The sequence below is a fragment of the Oncorhynchus masou genome, chromosome 12 (assembly GCF_036934945.1).
Source record: "Oncorhynchus masou masou isolate Uvic2021 chromosome 12, UVic_Omas_1.1, whole genome shotgun sequence".
In the NCBI taxonomy this organism is placed as follows: Eukaryota; Metazoa; Chordata; class Actinopteri; order Salmoniformes; family Salmonidae; genus Oncorhynchus; species Oncorhynchus masou.
Window position 1 is genome coordinate 39,532,885 of NC_088223.1, and position 19,206 is coordinate 39,552,090.

The 19,206-nt window shown below is 42.8% G+C and overlaps 1 protein-coding gene across 3 annotated transcripts in view; it reads right to left on the bottom strand.

Moving 5' to 3' along the window:
• The window catches only part of ext1c (exostoses (multiple) 1c), a 112,090-nt gene extending 93,304 nt beyond the window's left edge, over positions 1–18,786 (bottom strand). For 2 of the 3 annotated variants that reach the window (XM_064980521.1, XM_064980519.1), the window contains exons 1-2: positions 17,517–18,786; positions 1,374–2,750 (exon numbers count right to left, since the gene is read on the bottom strand). In XM_064980521.1, the coding sequence (XP_064836593.1) occupies positions 1,374–2,320 (947 nt within the window). In that variant the 5' untranslated portion in view covers positions 2,321–2,750; positions 17,517–18,786. The remainder of the gene's footprint in view (positions 1–1,373; positions 2,751–17,516) is intronic. The other variant, XM_064980520.1, reaches the window with a different exon arrangement.
• Between the last annotated feature and the right edge of the window lie 420 nt (positions 18,787–19,206).

Genomic DNA, 19,206 nt, shown 5'->3' on the forward strand with positions numbered 1-19,206 from the left:
ACAGGAAATTATAATAATTTGTTAACAACCATCTGCTTTAATTCGCTGGCAAAGCAGTTATTCAATAAGATCTGAATGCAGATCTAATGATTGGCATGCAGTTTCAACGGTAAAATGTGAAGAATTATCTTTCACGATTGACTGTGATCATTTGAAACGAGGTATGCCTAACTCTGAGGGTAACTCAACGTTGTTTGAGAGTATTAAAAGTAGAACATGTTCTTTAGGCAAGATGTGTGGCCTTATAGGAAGACTGCAATTGGCGGATGCATTTTGTGCAAATATTCTACAATGATATTCAATCTGTCGGCTATAGGTTGTCGCGCAGCCTCAATGTCAGAGACAAACCAAAGATATCCCATGTGCATCGGAGTCACTGCATTTTACAGAATGTTTCCAGCATAAAGCATTGAGGACTAAAGCGTCGTTAGAGATTATTTAATATAAATCAGGTCCATTTCATTGATATTAAAATCAATTATATCAGTAGCAAGCTTTGGACCACAGGAAGAGTAGGACCTGAGGAACGCCTATCCACTGCAGTGTAGCCTAGATTCATATTTTGAATGTCTTTTGAATATATTTCACCTTTATTTAACTAGGCATATACACCATCCCAGCAGCGCAAACGCTCGGGAAGGAAGTACATCTTCTTCGAAATAGAACTTTGCCCTGTGCTTCTCCGAGCATGTTCTTCCTTTAACCTAGGCCCCGCAAACTCAACTCTGGACCTTGAAGCCAGTTCCACTGAGTGTTTTCATTGTTCCCCTCTAGAATCGGGGGACTGATTTAGACCTGCGACTCCAGGTGGGTGCAAATCATTATCAGGTAGAACAGAAAGCCAGCAGATTCTGGACCTCGTATGGTAAGATTTGAATACCCCTGGCTTAGGCCTATAGCACGTGTCAAACTCATTCCACGGTGGCCTGGGTGTCTGCGATTTTTCGCTCCTCCCTTTTACGTGATTGATGAATTAAGGTCACTAATTAGGCAGGAACTCCCCACACTGGTTGTCTAGGGCTTATTTGAAAGGAGAAAACTAAAACATGCAGACACTAGATCCTTCATGGAGTGAGTTTGACACCCATGGCCTATACTACAGGCGATGGATAGGCACACTGAATATTACACGCCCAGCAGAGAGAATCCGGGATGAGAGTCATTATTGGGGACACATGAGATACTATAATAAGCAACGCAGTCTCAAACCCTGAGCAACATTTCATTTATTACGAATGACCTCACCCTCCGCTGGATTAAAATAAAACAAATACTAAACCCTCCCCCTGAATGAAAGTAAAGTTTTTGTACATTTTGTAAAGATTTTGTACTATTTTGTACATTTGGATCTGCCCCTTAGGAACCTAACTTACCTCTCATACTCTAGGTTGTCATGGTCACAGCGGGCGTCTTTGTGTTTCTCCCAGTCCTTCCCGTGACGGCATGTGGTGAGGGACACGATGTCCTTCCCGTTATGGATATGATGCAGGGCGTTACGGGTGTCCGAGCCGATGCCCGTTAGATACCGCTTCCCTTTGAACATCAACAGGTACTTCCTGCGCGGTGGGACCGTGTTTCGCACCAACCAGCCCCTCTCGCCCCCCTTCTGGGGGTGGTCCTTGGAGAAGAGGGGGATGGAGACGTCGAACCCGGGCCGAAAGTGTTCCGTATTGAGGCTGGCTTTAGCCAGGATGGCCTGACCGATGTTGAAGCCCAGGTCCTCGGTGTAGTTGGGCCAGGTGCCCGAGTACAGATTAAAGATAAGGTGGTTCCGTCCCTCGTTCCAGAGCGGGTAACCCTTGATACGATCGTCCAAGTTGGGCACGAACTGCCCCGAGAGCTGGTCACGGTCCAGAGTGTCAATCCCCAAAACGAAGAGACATGCCTCGCGAGGGTCCGTGGTGTAGTACCGCGACTCGCCTATAGACGTCAGTATCTTACGATAGCTCTCCGACCCGCGCTCACCCTTCTCCGACGGGTAAACGTACACTCGAAACCCGTCCCGCCCTCTACGTCGACATCTCGTAAAGTCGAAGCAGGTCTCCATTCGGCAGCGACTGTCTTTGTAGATGCCCGTCCAGGCTTGGTGACGCTGGCGGGGGGACTCGGCAGAACCAGGCCCCGTCTGGAGTTCCTCCAGGTGGGCATAGCCCGGAAGGAGTACCCTGTCGGTCCAGTCGGGCCAGGGGCGCACCACATCGCCCCTCTGCTGCCCCAGCAGCTTGAGGAGACGGACCTGGACCCCACCGCCCCAGTAGAAGAGCAGCAGCCAGCAGCAAGCACACAGCCCCAGCAGGACATACTTCTTACGCGCCTGCATGGAGCCCAATGTCTCTCGTTCTCTTCCTCTATCGCTGTCGCTCTCTTTTTTCCCCCTCTCTCTGCCTCTCAGCTCCAAGCCTCACAAAGGTGGGTGAGTTGTTTCGAAGGTCTAACAAGGAGGGTCCAATATAGAACAGTTTGGTAACTTGGACATCATTTCTTCCAAGTCTGATCCAGTCCAGTTTAAGCCCATTGAGGATAAATAAATGGATGTTGACTCCACTCTCTTCGGTTTCGCTCTCTCGTCTCTCTCTCTCTCTCTCTCTCTCAGAATTGGGTGCTGTTAGCCTGTCTCTTGCTAGACAGTCTCTGTTGCGCGTGTGTGCATTTCCTGCACTGCCTGATGCTGAGGATGATGAAGGGCGATGTCTCCTCTCTCTCAAGCCCTCCTCGCCGCCTCATGGCGCCCGCTGTCTCCCGGGTCTCTCCTGGGGACGTAAACAAACGAGATCACAGCTCAGTACACAACCGGAGGAGCACTTTACAGCACAGATGCAGCACTAGGTACATTAACAAGTCAAGGAACACTGTCTCAAATCATTCAGCAGCAAACCATTATGTAAAGCACACAACACACCCTTATACCAACCTACACATATACTGTATAAACCAAAACATACACTATCAGCATGAAGCGTGTACAGACTCAGCAATAAATTAGCCCAACGAAGGGTCATTTCATACACATGACAGTGCAGTTGGACTACTTTAGGCTATAAAACCCTCTTAAGTTGAACTGAACTGATCAAATCTTTATGTAGAACTCTCTTGAAGATTAAAGCTAGTCTCCTCAAACACCGAACTCGCTCAGTTCAGTTCAGTTCACATAGCTGACAGCTCTGATGACGCACACATAACAAGAGAATCTCAAAGTTTAAATATACCCCCACTATCTCTATATTTGAAAATGGTCAAAGTAGAGTTTTAATGTTTGGTCTGGTTACGCTATTGACGTCCAGTCCTGGAACCGTGTTGTCGTGGTTTTCGTATGCCGAACATGAAGCAGCCGGCTCTGATATCATCATGCACTTCAAGCTCCAGTTGAACAGCATCAGATACAGTTGAGATGCAGTGGAGGGGGAAATGGGGAGCCATTTAGCCACTGAAATGGAGATGTGTAAAATAAGGGAAAATAGAGCCGCTTTATGGCGTTGTAATGTCCGTTAATCTTGGGGTGTGGAGAGAGTTTTTTTGTTGTTGTTATATTTGAAAACATCATGCAACGGTTTTCAACACTGTATGTTTGCCCAAGCACCCCCCATAACTCCCCAGTGTGTGTGTGTGTGTGTGTGTGTGTGGAAAACCTCACAGAGCAGGCCAGTGTTCCTACTGCCAGCCGCCACACAAAGGCAGCTTTCAGGTCTCACCTGCTCTCCCTCACTTTCTCTTTTCATCCCTCTCTTTACCTCCCTCCCTCTCTTCTACCTCTCCCTCACATTCCTCTACCTTCTCCATCCATGCGGAATTGAAGGCCACCCTGCCTGTTCTTCCTGTTATCACCTATATGATTGGAGCCTGATATTGATCAACAATGCATTGTCTCATTAGGCCAGTGTATTGTCATACTATACATAACGTCCTTTGAATGTAAATTGAAAGACTACTAAAACATTCATTTCCGACTCGTTGTGTCTGTTTAAATACAACCATGTGTACGTATGGTACTTGAGTGTGTATGCAGGTGCTTACGACTATGTGTGTGTATGCAGGCCTCTTGTGACTATATGTGTGTGTATGTATGTGTCCATGTATGTGTGTGCTTGTGTGTAAGTGAGTGCACATCAGGTAGTGTCGGAGAGTGAGCTCACTGAGAGCCTTAGAGATTCTGGGTGTTGGTTTTTGGCTCAGCCAAGCTCCTCTCCCACAGAACAGTGGCAAGCAGACAGAGTTGTAAGGACACTACGGATCCCGCCACGTATTCCTCATCAATAATTTACCCGCTCCTTTAGTTAACATATTGATTTTCCTTTCTGAATTTCTTTTTGCTTTATATCCCCTGCCTTTCCTGCTGAAGTGAAACTCAATCTACCTCAGGATACTCTCACACAGCTGAGGCAAATATCCAATCTGACAGAAAAAGCCAACCTGAGGCAAGGGTTGGAACAGGCACAGGGAAGTGAAGAATAACGGGATTTTTTGAGGAACGAAAACAGGAAGAGGGAACAAAAGTGATCTCTAATGTTCCGGAACAGAAACGTTATTCTGAAATCTTGAGAACCGGATGAAAATGTACTTTTAATTTGTTTGTTTTTAAAGGCCTTCGGAGTGACGCAGCAGTCTTAGGCAATGCATCGCAGGTGACACTACAGACCTGGGTTCGATCCTGGGCTGTGTCACAAACAGGCCATGACTGGGAATCCCATAGGGTGGCACACAATTGGCCCAGCGTTGTCCGGGTGGGTTTGGCCGAGGGGGCTTTATTTGGCTCATCGTGCTCCAGCAACTCCTTGTGGCAGGCTGGGCCCCTGCAGGCTGACTGAGGTCGTCAGATGAATGGTGATTCCTCCGACACATAGGTGCGGCTGGGATTTAAGAAGCGCAGTTTGGCGGTTCATGTTTCGGAGGACGCATGACTCGACCTCCGCCTCTCCCAAGCCTGTTGGGGAGTTGCAGCTATGACACGAGATCGCAATTGGTTATCACAGAATTTGGGAGCAAAAGAGGGTAAAATACCAACAACAAATTACAAATAATTAAAATTAACGTAATTTTTTGGTTCCAGAAATATGGGGGTTCTGCTCGGAACGGAACGATTGGAAAATCATTTTGGTTCCACCCTGACCTGAGCACTATAATGTCTCTAATGATTTGTGGTTTAGGGTGATTGGCAATGATTATGGGAGATATGATAATGATCATTGTTATGATGGTGACATGATGGTAATCATAAGGATAGGTTCTCACATTCTTCTCCAACTAATAAAAAGATACAGTATATCCTAAAACAAAAGACACCAAAAGAAAACCTCCCACACTGCCACCACACAATGTCAACTATCCCCATCTGTATATATCAGTCATCCCCGTAACCAACTGTCACCATTACTCAAGGCAACAATAGAACCCAAAACTCAATCCTGTTTATTGTACTGTGCAAATGAAAACAGCAGTGTAGCAATACACGGTATTAACCGTAGTAACACAGAAAACCCATTAGCGCTGGGAGCGCTAGCTAATAAATGTAAGCCAATACAAAACTAGAGCACGTTTGGACTTGGCTTAGTCAGTAACAACGCAAATGCACAAACACAGACAGAGTACTAATCAAAAGTTGAGCACGCCTACTCATTCAAGGGTTTTCCTTTACTATTTTCTATGTTGTAGAATAGTAGTGAAGACATCAAAACCATGATATAACACATATGGAATTATGTAGTAATCAAAAAAAAGTGTAAAACAAATCAAAATATACTTTATATTTTAGATTTTTCAAAGTAGCCACCCTTTGCCTTGACAGCTTTGCACACTCTTGGCATTCTCTCAACCAGCTTCACCTGGAATGATTTTCCAAAGAGGAGTTCCCAAATATTCTGAGCACTTGTTGGCTGCATTTCCTTCACCCAACACATCTCAAACCATCTCATTTAGCTTAAAGTTGGGTGATTGTGGAGGCCAGGTCATCTGATGCAGCACTCCATCACTCTCCTTCTTGGTCAAATAGCCCTTACACAGCCTGGAGGTGTATGGGGTCATTGTCCTGTTGAAAAACAAATGATAGTCCCACTAAGCGCAAACCAGATGGCATGGCGTATCGCTGCAGAATGCTGTGGTAGCCATGCTGGTTAAGTGTGCCTTGAATTAGACAGTGACAAAAAAAATACTCTCATGTCAAAGTGGAAGAAATATTGGAACATTTATTTTGATAAATTATGAAAAATGAAACACTAATATATCTTGCTTAAATAAGTATTCAACCCCGAGTCAATACATATTAGACACACCTTTGGCAGCGATTACAGCTGTGAGTGTTTTGGGGTATGTCTCTAAAAGCTTTGCACACCTGGATTGTATAATATTTGCCAATTATTATTTTTAAAAATACTTCAAGCTCTGTCAAATTGGTTGTTGATCATTGCTAGAAAGCCATTTAAGTCTTGTCATAGATTTTAAGCCAAATTATTCTCCCAATGTATGTTGGAAAGCAGACTAAACCAGAATTTCCTATACGATTTTGCCTGTGCTTAGTTGTATTCCATTTATTTTTATCCAAATCAACTCCCCTGGTCCTTGCCGATGACAAGCATACCCATAACATGATGCAGCCACCACGATACTTGAAAATATGAAGTGTGGTACTCAGGTGCTGTGTTTGCCCCAAACATAATGCTTTGTATTCAGGACAAAAAGTTCCTTTCTTTGCCACATTTTTTTGCAGTATTACTATTATTATTATATTACTAGTATTATGATATTACTAGTATTATTATAAGTGCCTTGTTACAAACAGGATGAATGTTTTGGAATATTTTTTATTCTGCACAAGCTTCCTTTTCACTCTGTCAATTAGGTTAGTATTGTGGAGTAACTACAATGTTGTTGTTTTCTATCACAGCCATTAAACTCTGTAACTGTTTTGAAATCACCATTGGTGATGGTGAAATCCTGGAGTGGTTTTCTTCCTCTCCGGCAACTGAGTTAGGAAGGACACATGTATCTTTGTAGTGAGTGGGTGTATTGATACACCACCCAAAGCCTAATTAATAAATATTCAGTGTCTGTTTTTTTCTCCTTTTTACACATCTACTAATCGGTGCCCTTCGTTGCTGGACATTGGAAAACTCACTGGTCTTTGTGGTTGAATCTCTGCTTAAACTTCCTTACTTGATTGAGGGACCTTACAGATGTGTGGGGCACAGAGATGGGGTAGTCATTATAAAATAAATAAATAAAATAATGTTATTGAACACAGAATCCATGCAACTTATGTGATTTGTTAAGCACATTTTTACTCCTGAACTTATGTAGGCTTGCCATAATCAAGTGGTTGAATACTTATTGATTCAAGACATTTCAGGTTTTCATTTTTAATTAATTTGTTTAAAAAATATATTTAAAAAAAATAATCCACTTTGCATTATGGGGTATTGTGTCCATTTTAAATGCAGGCTGCAGCACAAAGAAATGTGGAAACAGTAAAGGGGGTTTGAATACTTTCTGAAGGCACTGTGTGTGTGGCTCCACTGTCACACATCAACGATGAATGGATCAGTATGGTGGAGCCTAGCAATAAGACAGACCACAGTGTCTGATGAGGAGCCTTGCGGAGCCTAAGGGAAAGTACAGGGTTCAGACACAGGTGAACCTTTGGGGTTCTTGTTGGAAGATCTTAAGACTGCATCCTTCCCATTCTTCCATCTTTTCTATGGTTGATCACTGGTCTGACAGGATTGGGAAGGTTTGACACATACGGTAAACAAGGGTTTGGACTCGTTTCTAGTTCCACCACCAATACGCTGATGTCAGACACAAGATCCGATCAAGAAGGAATCTGTGAAGTATTTCAGCTTAGCCTTGAGATATGGGGTGAAAGAATGTGTGGAAGCTGTCTAAAAACCCAATACAGAAAAAGCAGCCAAAGAAATTCTTCAGGAATTTATCTCACTAGAAGACATGAGACTTGAAAAGAGCACAGTATCTCTAGGAAATACAGCCTTGAGATGACAGTGACTTGCCTTTTAAGGTAAGTAATGGATTCAAGTAAGAAGTACTTTTAAGATGTGTGATGTAGATATTGCGATGCATTGTGTTAAGGCCAACACACAAGAAAGAAGATGGCTCATCAGAGCATTACAGAGTTAAATATACAGAAACTCCTCACTCCACCCCAAAAAGCACAAGAAAGAGGTTTGAAACCTACCATCTCAGATTGCTCTGAAATGATTTCTGTAGTTAGAAATGGAAAAGATCGGGATTTCTGCGTCATTATTTTGTTGAAATATAATTTGATCTCTGAGAAATTAAGCTAATCGATTGCACCCAAATTGTCCATACATTTATAGAATTCATATATTATTCAATAAATATAATACCCAACATCCGCTATGCACAAAAACCTCTGTGAGGAATCCAAACGCCACCCACAGACTCCACAATCCCCTTGCTGTACCTTTTTCTCCCCAATTTTGTGATATCCAATCGGTAGTTACGACCTTGTCTCATTGCTGCGTCCTCCGAAATGGCTTCTTAACACACTGTTTGCTTAAAACACGAAAGTCAGCCTTACCAATGTGTTGGAGGAAACACCGTTCGACTAACGACCGAAGTCAGCTTGCAGGCACCCAGCCTGTCACAAGGATTCCCTAAAGCGTGATGAGCTAAGGAAAGCCCCCCTCCCCAGCCAATCCTTCCCCTAACCCAGATGGCACTGGGCCAATTGTGCACCGGCACAATTGTGGCACCTCAGCACTGCACTTCAATGTAGTGCCTTAGACAACTGTGCTACTTGGGAAACTTGGGAGTATTGTTTATTCATGCTATGGAACTGTGTTCTCAGTGAATTTGGTGATGTATTTTTTTAACCCCTGTTCAGAGAGATTCGCAATTGAAGTCAACAGGACATTTTCCAAGTCAATTAAATGAAAGTACCAGGTTTCACCCACTAGATGCCGCTGTTCCTGCTACTGCCCTTTTATCCAGTTTACTCGTATCTTTTGTTTATCAAATGTATGACAACATTTTCCTTGCAAGTTTGGGTAGAAACCCAAAAGCTTTTGCTCATGATGAAAATACATTCTGGTCATCCTCACAATTCAAGCCAGTCCTCCATGAAAGCAATTCCGTTTTTCCTTCGCTTAGACTTCATCTGCGTCCAGGGAACGGCCCGTGTGTGTGTTTCGTGAACAAGCAAACTATTAGGTTACAGCATTTCTAATGGTTTCAATGTTTCAAGGGATTGTCAACGGTAAAAGTCACAAACACACATTGTATAGTATTTTGCAATGGTATTGGGTTGAGTTGAATGGTAAATGTCACTAATCAAACAGAGATGTTTCCCAATAATTGTATTAACAAACAGACTACCATGCAATGGTTTATAATTGTATTATTTTGTTAGGGTTGTCCCAACATTTTAGTCACTAGCCCATTTCTCCATCACATTTTTGGGCTACATATGAGAATTGCACCATAAGGATAGCCCTCTTGGGTTAAAGAATTAGGTTGCTACGAGAAGGGAAAACTGAATTGCTTTCATGGTTGAATGGATTGAAATGTGAGGATGAGCATAGCATTTCTTTTCATTATGAGCAAAAGCTTTTGGTTTTCCACCCAAAGCTGCAACGAAAATGTTGTCATACATTTGATGAACAAAGAGACCAGCAAAATTGATAAAGGGGCAGTAGCAAGAACAGCGGCATCTAGTGGGCAAAACCTGGTCATTTCACTTAATTTATGGGGAAAATGCAAGCAACTTCAATGGCTAATTTCTCTGAACAGGGGAAAAAAACATCACAAATTCACTGAGAATAAATGACATAGTATGATTAAACAATACTCCAAGTCGCGGCTTCATACAATGTGTCAAATGCTCAAACCCTACACCCCATCCCAAGCACTTTGTTCTGCCACCTCTGGTCTCTTGGCCCTCCCATCCCTACGGGAGGGCAGCTCCCGCTCAGCCCTGTCCAAGCTCTTCTCGGTCCTGGTACCTGGCACACCAATGGTGGAACCAGCGTCCCTCCGAAGCTAGGACAGCAAAAACATCTGAAACCATACCTCTTCAAAGAGTAAAGTAAATAAACCCACACCACCCCCACTTCAGACCCCCCCCCAAAAAAAAATACAATGAAAATGCCTTTCGTGAACTAACACTCGCACTTTAATCCCCCCTCCCCTTACTAGTTCTGACTTTGCCGATAGCTCCTTCATTGAGTTAAAATGTACTTATCTTAATAAGATGAATGCACTAACTGTAAATCACTCTGGATAAAATGTCAAACACAGAGAACTGATACTGTATACTGGGGGTCTGTGGGTGGCGTTTGACCATGCATTCATTTGACTATTCATTGGGCTCCCAAGTGGCGCAGTGGTCTAAGGCATCTCAGTGCAAGTGGCATTACTTCAGTCCCTGGTTAAAATCCAGGCTGCATCACATCTGGCTGTGATTGGGAGTCCCATAGTGCGGTGCACAATTGGCCCTGCGTCATCTGGGTTTGGCCGGGGTAGGTCATCATTGTAAATAAGAATTTCTTATTAACTGTCTTGCCTAGTTCAGTAAAAATGTGGATTCTTCTTAATCATTGTTAAGAAGTGTTTTTTGTGTGTGCAAATCTTAGAGTTTGGTACTATATTTATTGAATATTATATGAATCATATACATTTAAAATGGCCAATTTGGGTGCAATCAATTAGCTTAATTTCTTAATTAGCTTAATTTCTTTAGTTCAAATCGTCTTTCAACAAAATAATGTTGCAGGAATGCTAATCTTATCTGTTTCTAACTACAGAAACGATTACAGAACAATCTGAGATGGTGGGTGTCATGGCTTGAAATGACATGGAACCAGGTTTGGGTAGGTTACTTTCTAAATTTAATCCATTAGTTACCTGTCAAAATTGTAATCAGTAATGTAACTATTGGATTACCCAAACTCAGCAACATCATCTGATTACATTCAGTTACTTTTAGATTACATTCCCCTTAAGAAGCATTAGAAGAAGATAAAAATGTATGTTACCAATTGAACAACATCTATTGTAGGATAAATCAATGTTAAAGTTTACATAGCTGGTCATATATGGATGTTAAATGTTACTTTGTGGGTTGGTTATGTAGGCTTCTTCTGACCCATCGATTTCTACTACATATAATACTTTGATTAAATTCGATCTTTACATTAAAAACCAAAGTCTATCAGAATTCCAGTCATTCCAATAAATACCCCTTGATCTTCAAGAATAGGACTTGAAAATGAATTAGCCAATAGTGCATCGCCGATTGGGCTCCTGGTCACTGCAGGCTGTGACACAGCCTGGGATGTAGTGGCAACTTTATAAGACTTGTAAATATGGAAGTATAGATTAGCCAAAATTGTTTTATCTGAGCATAACCCCAAAACTAAGGACTTTTTAGCCAGCCCTACTCTGTTGAGCACTACTGAAAAGTGCTATTTACATGTGAAAAATGAATGCAATATGCTGCATTTGCTATAGGCCTATGGTTAAAATGTTTTGTTGGTGACACTTTAATATCGTGATAATAATGCAGCTGTTTAAAGGGCAAATCAACAGGTGAAACAATAACAAAATGGCCGCCCCACCTCTGTTTTGGTCAGAAGCTGAGGGATGGTCCTGAGGAAATATAACGACTCTCAGATTAATAGGCAGAGCTATGGATGCAAGGACTGACCATCCATGATGTCAAAATTATTGTTTTAACCATGTTGAGGCTATAAGTGTGTGTTTACATTTACAATGTTTACAAACATTGGAGAAAAACAAGGTTATATTTTGGGTTCTCATGGATTGTGACAGTTGAACTAAGCTCATGAGACATTTATAAATTATAATTTATAAATCCAAAAATGGATGTAGCAGCTACAGATTGCCCCTTTAAGTCTATCAAAATATTGCCCCTTTGAACATGTGTCCATCAGGCCTATGGATAAAAACAATGTATTGGCATGAATTAGCCCCACTTTTATTCCGTAGGCTGGGATCCGCACTGTGCAGCTGTTGCAAGAGCCAATTGTTCACTGTCCACTGGTTTCAAAAACAATGATTGATAGGCAGTTTAAATTTCTTGAATTCTATCATTATTGGGTTCAAATACACATTTCGATTTGTGAACAGCCATCCACAACCCGTAAGGCGCAAATAGCTAAAGGAGAGAGCAGCAGTGTGAATCACATCAATGCACTATGTAGATAACAATAATAACTGATATCCGTATCACCATAGACTACACCACTGCTGTCATCCTTACATCCAAGCCTTTATTCAAGTTTGATAATCTTTGGATGCCGACAGCAGTCATACGCTCAGGTTGAACAAACTTAAACTTGCGCCTTTTTTCAATGCTGATTTGAATGTCATTCAGAATTTAAAAAGTAATCCTCAAAGTAATCATCTAGTTTTTCAAAAGTATCTGTAATCTGATTACAATATTTTTGCTGGTAACGGATTACAGTTACCGTCTTTTTTGTAATCCATTACCCTCCAACCCTGCATGGAACGACCCCAATGTTTATTTACACACAATATATCTACTTGCCACCTGTGTGTTTGCACTGAGCATGAAAAGCCACACAGTAAACATTAAAAGGTGTAGACTGTCCCTTGTGAAATATCTTCATTAGTAAGACAAACAAGCCCCAAGTTCTCTTGTCCATCCTAACGTCTCTGCCCACTTTCTTACACAGCATCCTAGTCTCTGTCTCTGGGTTTGTTGTTAGTTCACATGCTTCAGTCAGTGAGCGTGACAGCTGGACTAGTGGCCTGCTCAAAGCTCATCCCTCCTCCTCGAGGTCTGCCCGCCTGCCCTCAACTTTGCCTGCTGTTCCCTCAAGGTCAACTAGAGTGTCTCTGCAACTATCGAAGGAAACGCAATTGAATTGAACCATCAGTAGATTGGATGGTGTTTACAGCAACCGTCAACTACAACTCAGATGCAATAATACAGGAAGGTAGCAGGGTAGGGAAAGTGCATTGATAGAAACTGAAATGAGCTTGCATTGAACTCTGACGGGGGTAGTCATTTCCTCTGTGCATGGGGAGGCAATACGATTGTCAGAGATGATTTGCGTGGGCATATAAAACAGACCGTAAACTGACACTAAGATCAGCAGCGTCTGTTTTTAAAATAACAACGAAAGAAAGAGTTCGCGGTCAGTGTCTAAATGAGAATGTGTTCTCAGTCGACCTGGTAAAATAAGGGTTAAAGATCTCCTTGATAAAGTTACAGAGACTCAAATGCTGAACACCTACATGTTTGCCTTTCTGCCAACGTATTCAGTTCAGTAGGCTGTGTTTGTGTGTGTGCATGTGTGTTTTCCAGCACACACACACACACACACACACACACACACGTTTGATTACTGGACTAAAGCTGGATACACATGTTAGTCCAGGGAAATGAACTTTTCCCGAAGAAAAACACATTTTGCGGTGAGGTGAAAGGCTACACAAGACTCAAATTAAACGCTGGTCTCTGTCATTAAAGGCTGGAGAGCCATAGCGGCAATTCTAAGGGCTTCTTAGTCCTAGCCTTATTCGGCCATGCAATGTGTGTTTGTGGGGACGTGTGTGTTTGTGGGGACGTATCTGTTTGTGGGGAAAACCTGACCAGGAATGACTGAGGTTGTGGTGAGGTTTGTCTGCTGTCATATCCGTCTGCGGTCATCTCAGAAAGTGCGTTTTGTGAAAAAGAGAATACAGCAACAGTCAAATCCTGACACGTCCTGGTAATCCGTCTGGCACTGCGGCCTTGTGAACGTTGACCTGTCTAAAGATCTTACTCTGTGGAGAGCATGATCGCAGAGTCTCGCATACAGCTGGTGCTCTCATGCATGTTTCAGTGTTATTTGCCTCAAAGCAAGCATAGAAGTAGTTTAGCTCGTCTGGTAGGCTTGTGTCACTGGGGAGCTCTTGGCTGTGCTTCCCTTTGTAGTCTGTAATGTTCTGCAAGCCCTGCCACATCCGACGATCTTCAAAGCCGGTGTAGTACGACTCGATCTTAATCCTGTTTTGACGCTTTGCCTGTTTGATGGTTTGTCGGGGGGTATAGCAGGATTTCTTATAAAATTCCAGGTTAGAATCCCGCTTCTTGAAAGCGGCAGCTATAGCCTTTAGCTCAGTGCGGATGCTGCCTTAATCCATGGCTTCTGGTCGGGGTATGCACGGTCACCGTAGGTGGTCCAGAGTTATTTTCCCTCTGGTTGCACATTTAACATGCTGATAGAAATTTGGTAAAACTGATTTAAGTTTCCCTGCATTAAAGTCCCCGGCTACTAGGAGCGCCGCCTCTGGGTGAGCGTTTTCTTGTTTGCTTATGGCGGAATACAGCTAATTCAATGCTATCTTAGTGCCAACCTCTGACTGAGGTGGTATGTAAACAGCTACGAAGAATACAGATGAGAACTCTCGGTAGGTAGTGTGATCTACTGCTTATCATGATATACTCAACCTCAGGCGAGCAATAGCTTGAGACATCCTTAGATATAGTGCACCAGCTTTTATTTACAAAAATACATGGGTAAGACAAGGATCGTCGGACTGACCCCACTGTTCTATCCTGCCTGTACATCGTTTAACCAGCCAGCTGTATGTTGATATTGTGGTCGTTCACCCACGACTGTGAAGCATAAGATGTTACAGTTTTTAATGTCCCTTTGGTAGTTTAATCTTCCCCGTAATTCGTCGATTTTATTCTCCAAAGATTGCATGTTTGCTAGCAGAATTGAGGGAAGTGGGGGTTTATTCGTTCGCCCACAAATTCTCAGAAGGCAGCCCGCTCTCCGGCGTCTCTTTCTCAGCCTCCTCTTCCCGCAGATCACGGGGGTTGGGGCCTGTTCCCGAGGGGGCTGTATGTCCTCTGCCTTGGGCTCGCCAGAGTCGTGAAAGAAGAAAAACGATTCTGCTCGTCCGTGGTGAGTAATCACAGTCCTGATGTAGAAAAGATCTTTCGGTCACAAGAGACGATAGCAGCAACATTATGTACAAAATGAGTACAAAAAAATTTAAGTTACAAACAACTCAGATAAACGAACAAAAAAACAATTGGTTGGGGGTGGCACGTAAAACGTCTGCCTTCTGATCTGGTGCAATCTTACCAATGCCCAGGGCACCATGGGCCTCTAGTTGACTTGAAATGTCATGTTTTCTTTCTCTTTGCCTCGTTTTCAGCCCAGGTTTATGCCTGTTACAAGGTAGTTAAGACACACGCACATTTTTTATCCATGACCATGGCCATAAAAATGGCTTTCTTTCTATCTACAGTGAGCTAGTAGAGTGGAATTTTTCAATTCAGTAGGGATTACCTGAGGACCGTAATCACCATAAACCTAATCAAGCCCTGGTATTTTTATGAGGACATTTTCTTGATAGTTGTGCTTTTCTACCAAATAAAACCTTGTTGCTCTGCGTGGTGCGAGTCTGCGAGAGACTGACACAGTTTAATAAGATGTTTACCTCTAGCCTGAACAACCCGTGCCTCGCCTCCCACCGCCTTAACGATAATTAATCAAGCCGGGTTGTAATTATGTCTCAACAATATGCTGCTCTCACTCCGACGCCACGAGGGCTAATTAAGCAAACACACAAGATGGGTTGGAACAATTAGGGCTGCTAGCTCAACATCAACTAGTGCTGCTCGCACAGCAGAGCATGCAGAATATGGAACACAACTTATCGTGCTATCTGCATGGGGCTCTAAGCAGAAGATGCCCTCTGTATCCAGATCTGGGATCAGATTATAGTGAAATATCCTAACCTTGACTGCAAGGGATGAAAGCAAAATGTGATCTTGGATCCATTCTAAAAAAGGACAATTTCACAGCGACATGATGATCAGTCCAAGGAAAGATAATATTTGTATGACTATGGGGTGCCAGTGTTTTATGGGGGTGCCCTGATTTGTTATGGCAGTGCCCAGCAATCCTATAACTCAAACATAGCTTCCTCCGTTATGATACCCATTCTAGAAGCAGCCAACTCGTACCCCGTCCTTCCCTATACAAAATGAGGTAATATATTAAGTGTGGCATGGTGCAATGAGTCCGCCATCCTTGTCAGAGCAGCAGGGAACGGGTCACTTTGAGTCACCTATCCACATCACTAGATACCATGGTATGACACTCAAGAGGAGTTATACAGTCAGACAGCATGATGATTCTTTCAACACCTTTACTACGGTACGTTCTCCAAATATGGATTAAATAATAACTAGAATCTAGTATACTGAAAGAGAAGCTAGAATCCTTAGCTGCTACATTCATATTGAGACTTACAAATGATTGATTAACACCTTCCTAATATTGAGTTGCCCCCCCCTGGACTCTACAAGGTGTCAAAAGCATTCCACAGGGTGTTGTACTATTCTTGATACACACGGGAAACTGTTGAGCATGAAAAAGCACAGCAGAGTTGCAGTTCTTGACACAAACCGGTGCGCCTGATGCCTACTACCATACCCTACTACCATACCCTACTACCATACCCTACTACCATACCCTACTACCATACCCCATTGAAAGGCACTTAAACATTTTGCACGGCCACACATACAAAAACCATGTCCTTCTTAAACCTGCCTTCTCACCTTCATCTACACTGATTGAAGTGGATTTAACAAGTGACATCAACAAGGGATCATAAGCATTTCACTGTAAAGTCAACACTTGTTGTATTCGGCACATGTGACATAAAAAGTTTGATTTGATTCGCCTGGTCAGGCTATGTCATGGAAAGAGCAGGTGTTCTTAATGTTTCGTATACTCATTCATTCTGGAAGAAAACCCCCAAATAAAAGCTTGTTTTAGTCCAATGTTTGTAAACAATGTAAATGTAAACAAATGCTGTATAGCCTCAAAACATGGTTAAAACTAATTTTGTTATCATGGATGGTCAATTCTTGCATGCAAAGCTCTGTCTATGAATTTGAGAGTTGTTACATTTCTCAGGCCCATCCCTCAGCTAGCTTTAAAAGCTATGACTGTTTAGTAGCAGTGAATGTGAAATCATTCCACAGGTTTTGTGTTTTGGTTTCAAATTATTTCTGGGGTGTCCGTTTGACACTGTCCTTGGCTGCACTTCATCAGTCAATACCATAAATGAGTTATTGTCATGGGATGTCACCATGTCATTTTCCACCCTCATACTTCACAATTGAATTGGTTCTGACACCTCTCTTGACATTGGGGATACTGAGCTTCATAGCTCAGCCAGTATCCAATTGGAGTGTGCAAGAAAGGCATCACTCAACACCCACACTTGAAAAAACAGGGTCATCCATCATCACAACTCAAAATGTGTCAAGGGCATATCCAAGACACACACACGGTCATGCATAATGTTATATTAATAGATTTGAAATGTCATTTACGAATGCCATCGTTCTATTGCATCAAGAAAATTACACCCATATTAGATTATTTCTGAAGCAGAGAAAAGTCTACCTTTATCATTTTCTACATAATTCTTAATTCTCAAAAAACAAGCAGACAGTAGAATAGTAACCTAGGTTGTTGTGTTGTTACCTGTACTTATTGTGGTCCTTTATTGTGGTTATACGGAAATGACAGGCAGACTGTGTTATCCACTTTCGAAAGAAAGTATTTAGTCCTTGTCGGCAATATTCACCGAGTTGTCAGCAATTTGTCAACAAAATCTGTCATTGCTTGCCTCTGTTCTCTTGACGCTCCTCTCGCTACAGCGGCACGTTTTGTTTGCTTAGTTGAGCGTCCTTTTTAGCGGCACCGGGGGTTTAATGCCCCTCCTGGTTGAGGCACTTCGCACTGGCGGTCCTCTCGATTTACGAGCTCGAGAACATGATTGAGTACACACGACTGACACGCGCAAATCACTCAGGGCGCGTCCATAAAAAGAATCTCACCGCCCCTGTCTGTGCTCACAGGCTACAGTTTTCTCCCTCTCCACAAGTGGCGTAATTTTGATGTTCGCACTACCTGGACCCACATGAAACCACACGCTTTCTGTGCACCAAGGAAATGAACAGAGTATTTCAGATCATTCACTCTCACTCAATATTCAACTTGCCACTATATGCTAGCCTATTGGTAATAGACTGCACCCTATCCCTTTGTCACGACAAGTGTCTATCACTCCCGTATTTGCACTCCCTTTATCTGAGCATGAGTGTGTCGAGGCCGTTGGAGCAATTCGGCAGAAGGTATGGAAACAATGCATAGGGGAAATAAACAATTGAGTGGTGGCGACAAATAAACCAAGCATTCAAATGCGCTGCCATCGGTTGATAGGCTACTCGTAGAATATGTCAACAGTGACAGTAATGACCTAGTCGAATATGCATACTCCGTAGGTTATGCTATGCTCGTTCACTTAATATTAAATATGAACATTGAAGAGGCACAATGCCCTTGGACACTGTGCACGATATCACATGCAGGTTCACTTCTCCGTCTATAAACACTTGTCTATATTATGTGATTGAAGATAATCCTGTAGATTACTTCCGGAGTGCAATATGCAGTCATTGATATAGGCTATTGAACAACCATACAGAAATAAGAGCGCCCAGCAATAGTCTCCGGGCTACATCGCCAGTGCAATCCGCCTGCTTTCTCCGGACCGAGAACTCACCCTCACCGGGGGGAAACAAAGCGCAATTCCCCGCTCAGGCGATTTCCTTTTCACTCCTCGACCAATCATTTGCAAATCACCTCCATATGAATGCACAGGTTATTATTCGATACCGGTATTGGGGTATCTGCGACAAGTTGTCCATTTTAAACATCCACAACATTCCAAATATGACCCGCCCCCGGCGTTTGTGATTGGTTCTCGCGGTGCCGAGGTACTTCGGTCTCGCAAGCTGTATTTAAAGAAAACAGGCACATCTGGATCTGGCCAGCGGTTCCGCGCAACTGGAGAATTTCGGAACCACTGAATTACGCACACAGAACGGCTTCGACTTTGAAGTGAACCGCACATACGTCGGGGCAATTGATTTGGTTTCAAGATAAACATTGCATAACTCTAAACTAGTCTTGCATGCTGACTTTTTCTGTAATATAATTTTATCTATACTCAACAAAAATATTAATGCAACATGTAAAGTGTTGGTCTCATGTTTCATGTGCTGTAATAAAAGATCTCAAACAGCATGATCCTTACACAGGTGCACCTTCTGCTGGAGAAAATAAATGGCCACTAAAATGTGCAGTTTTGTCACACAACCCAATGCCA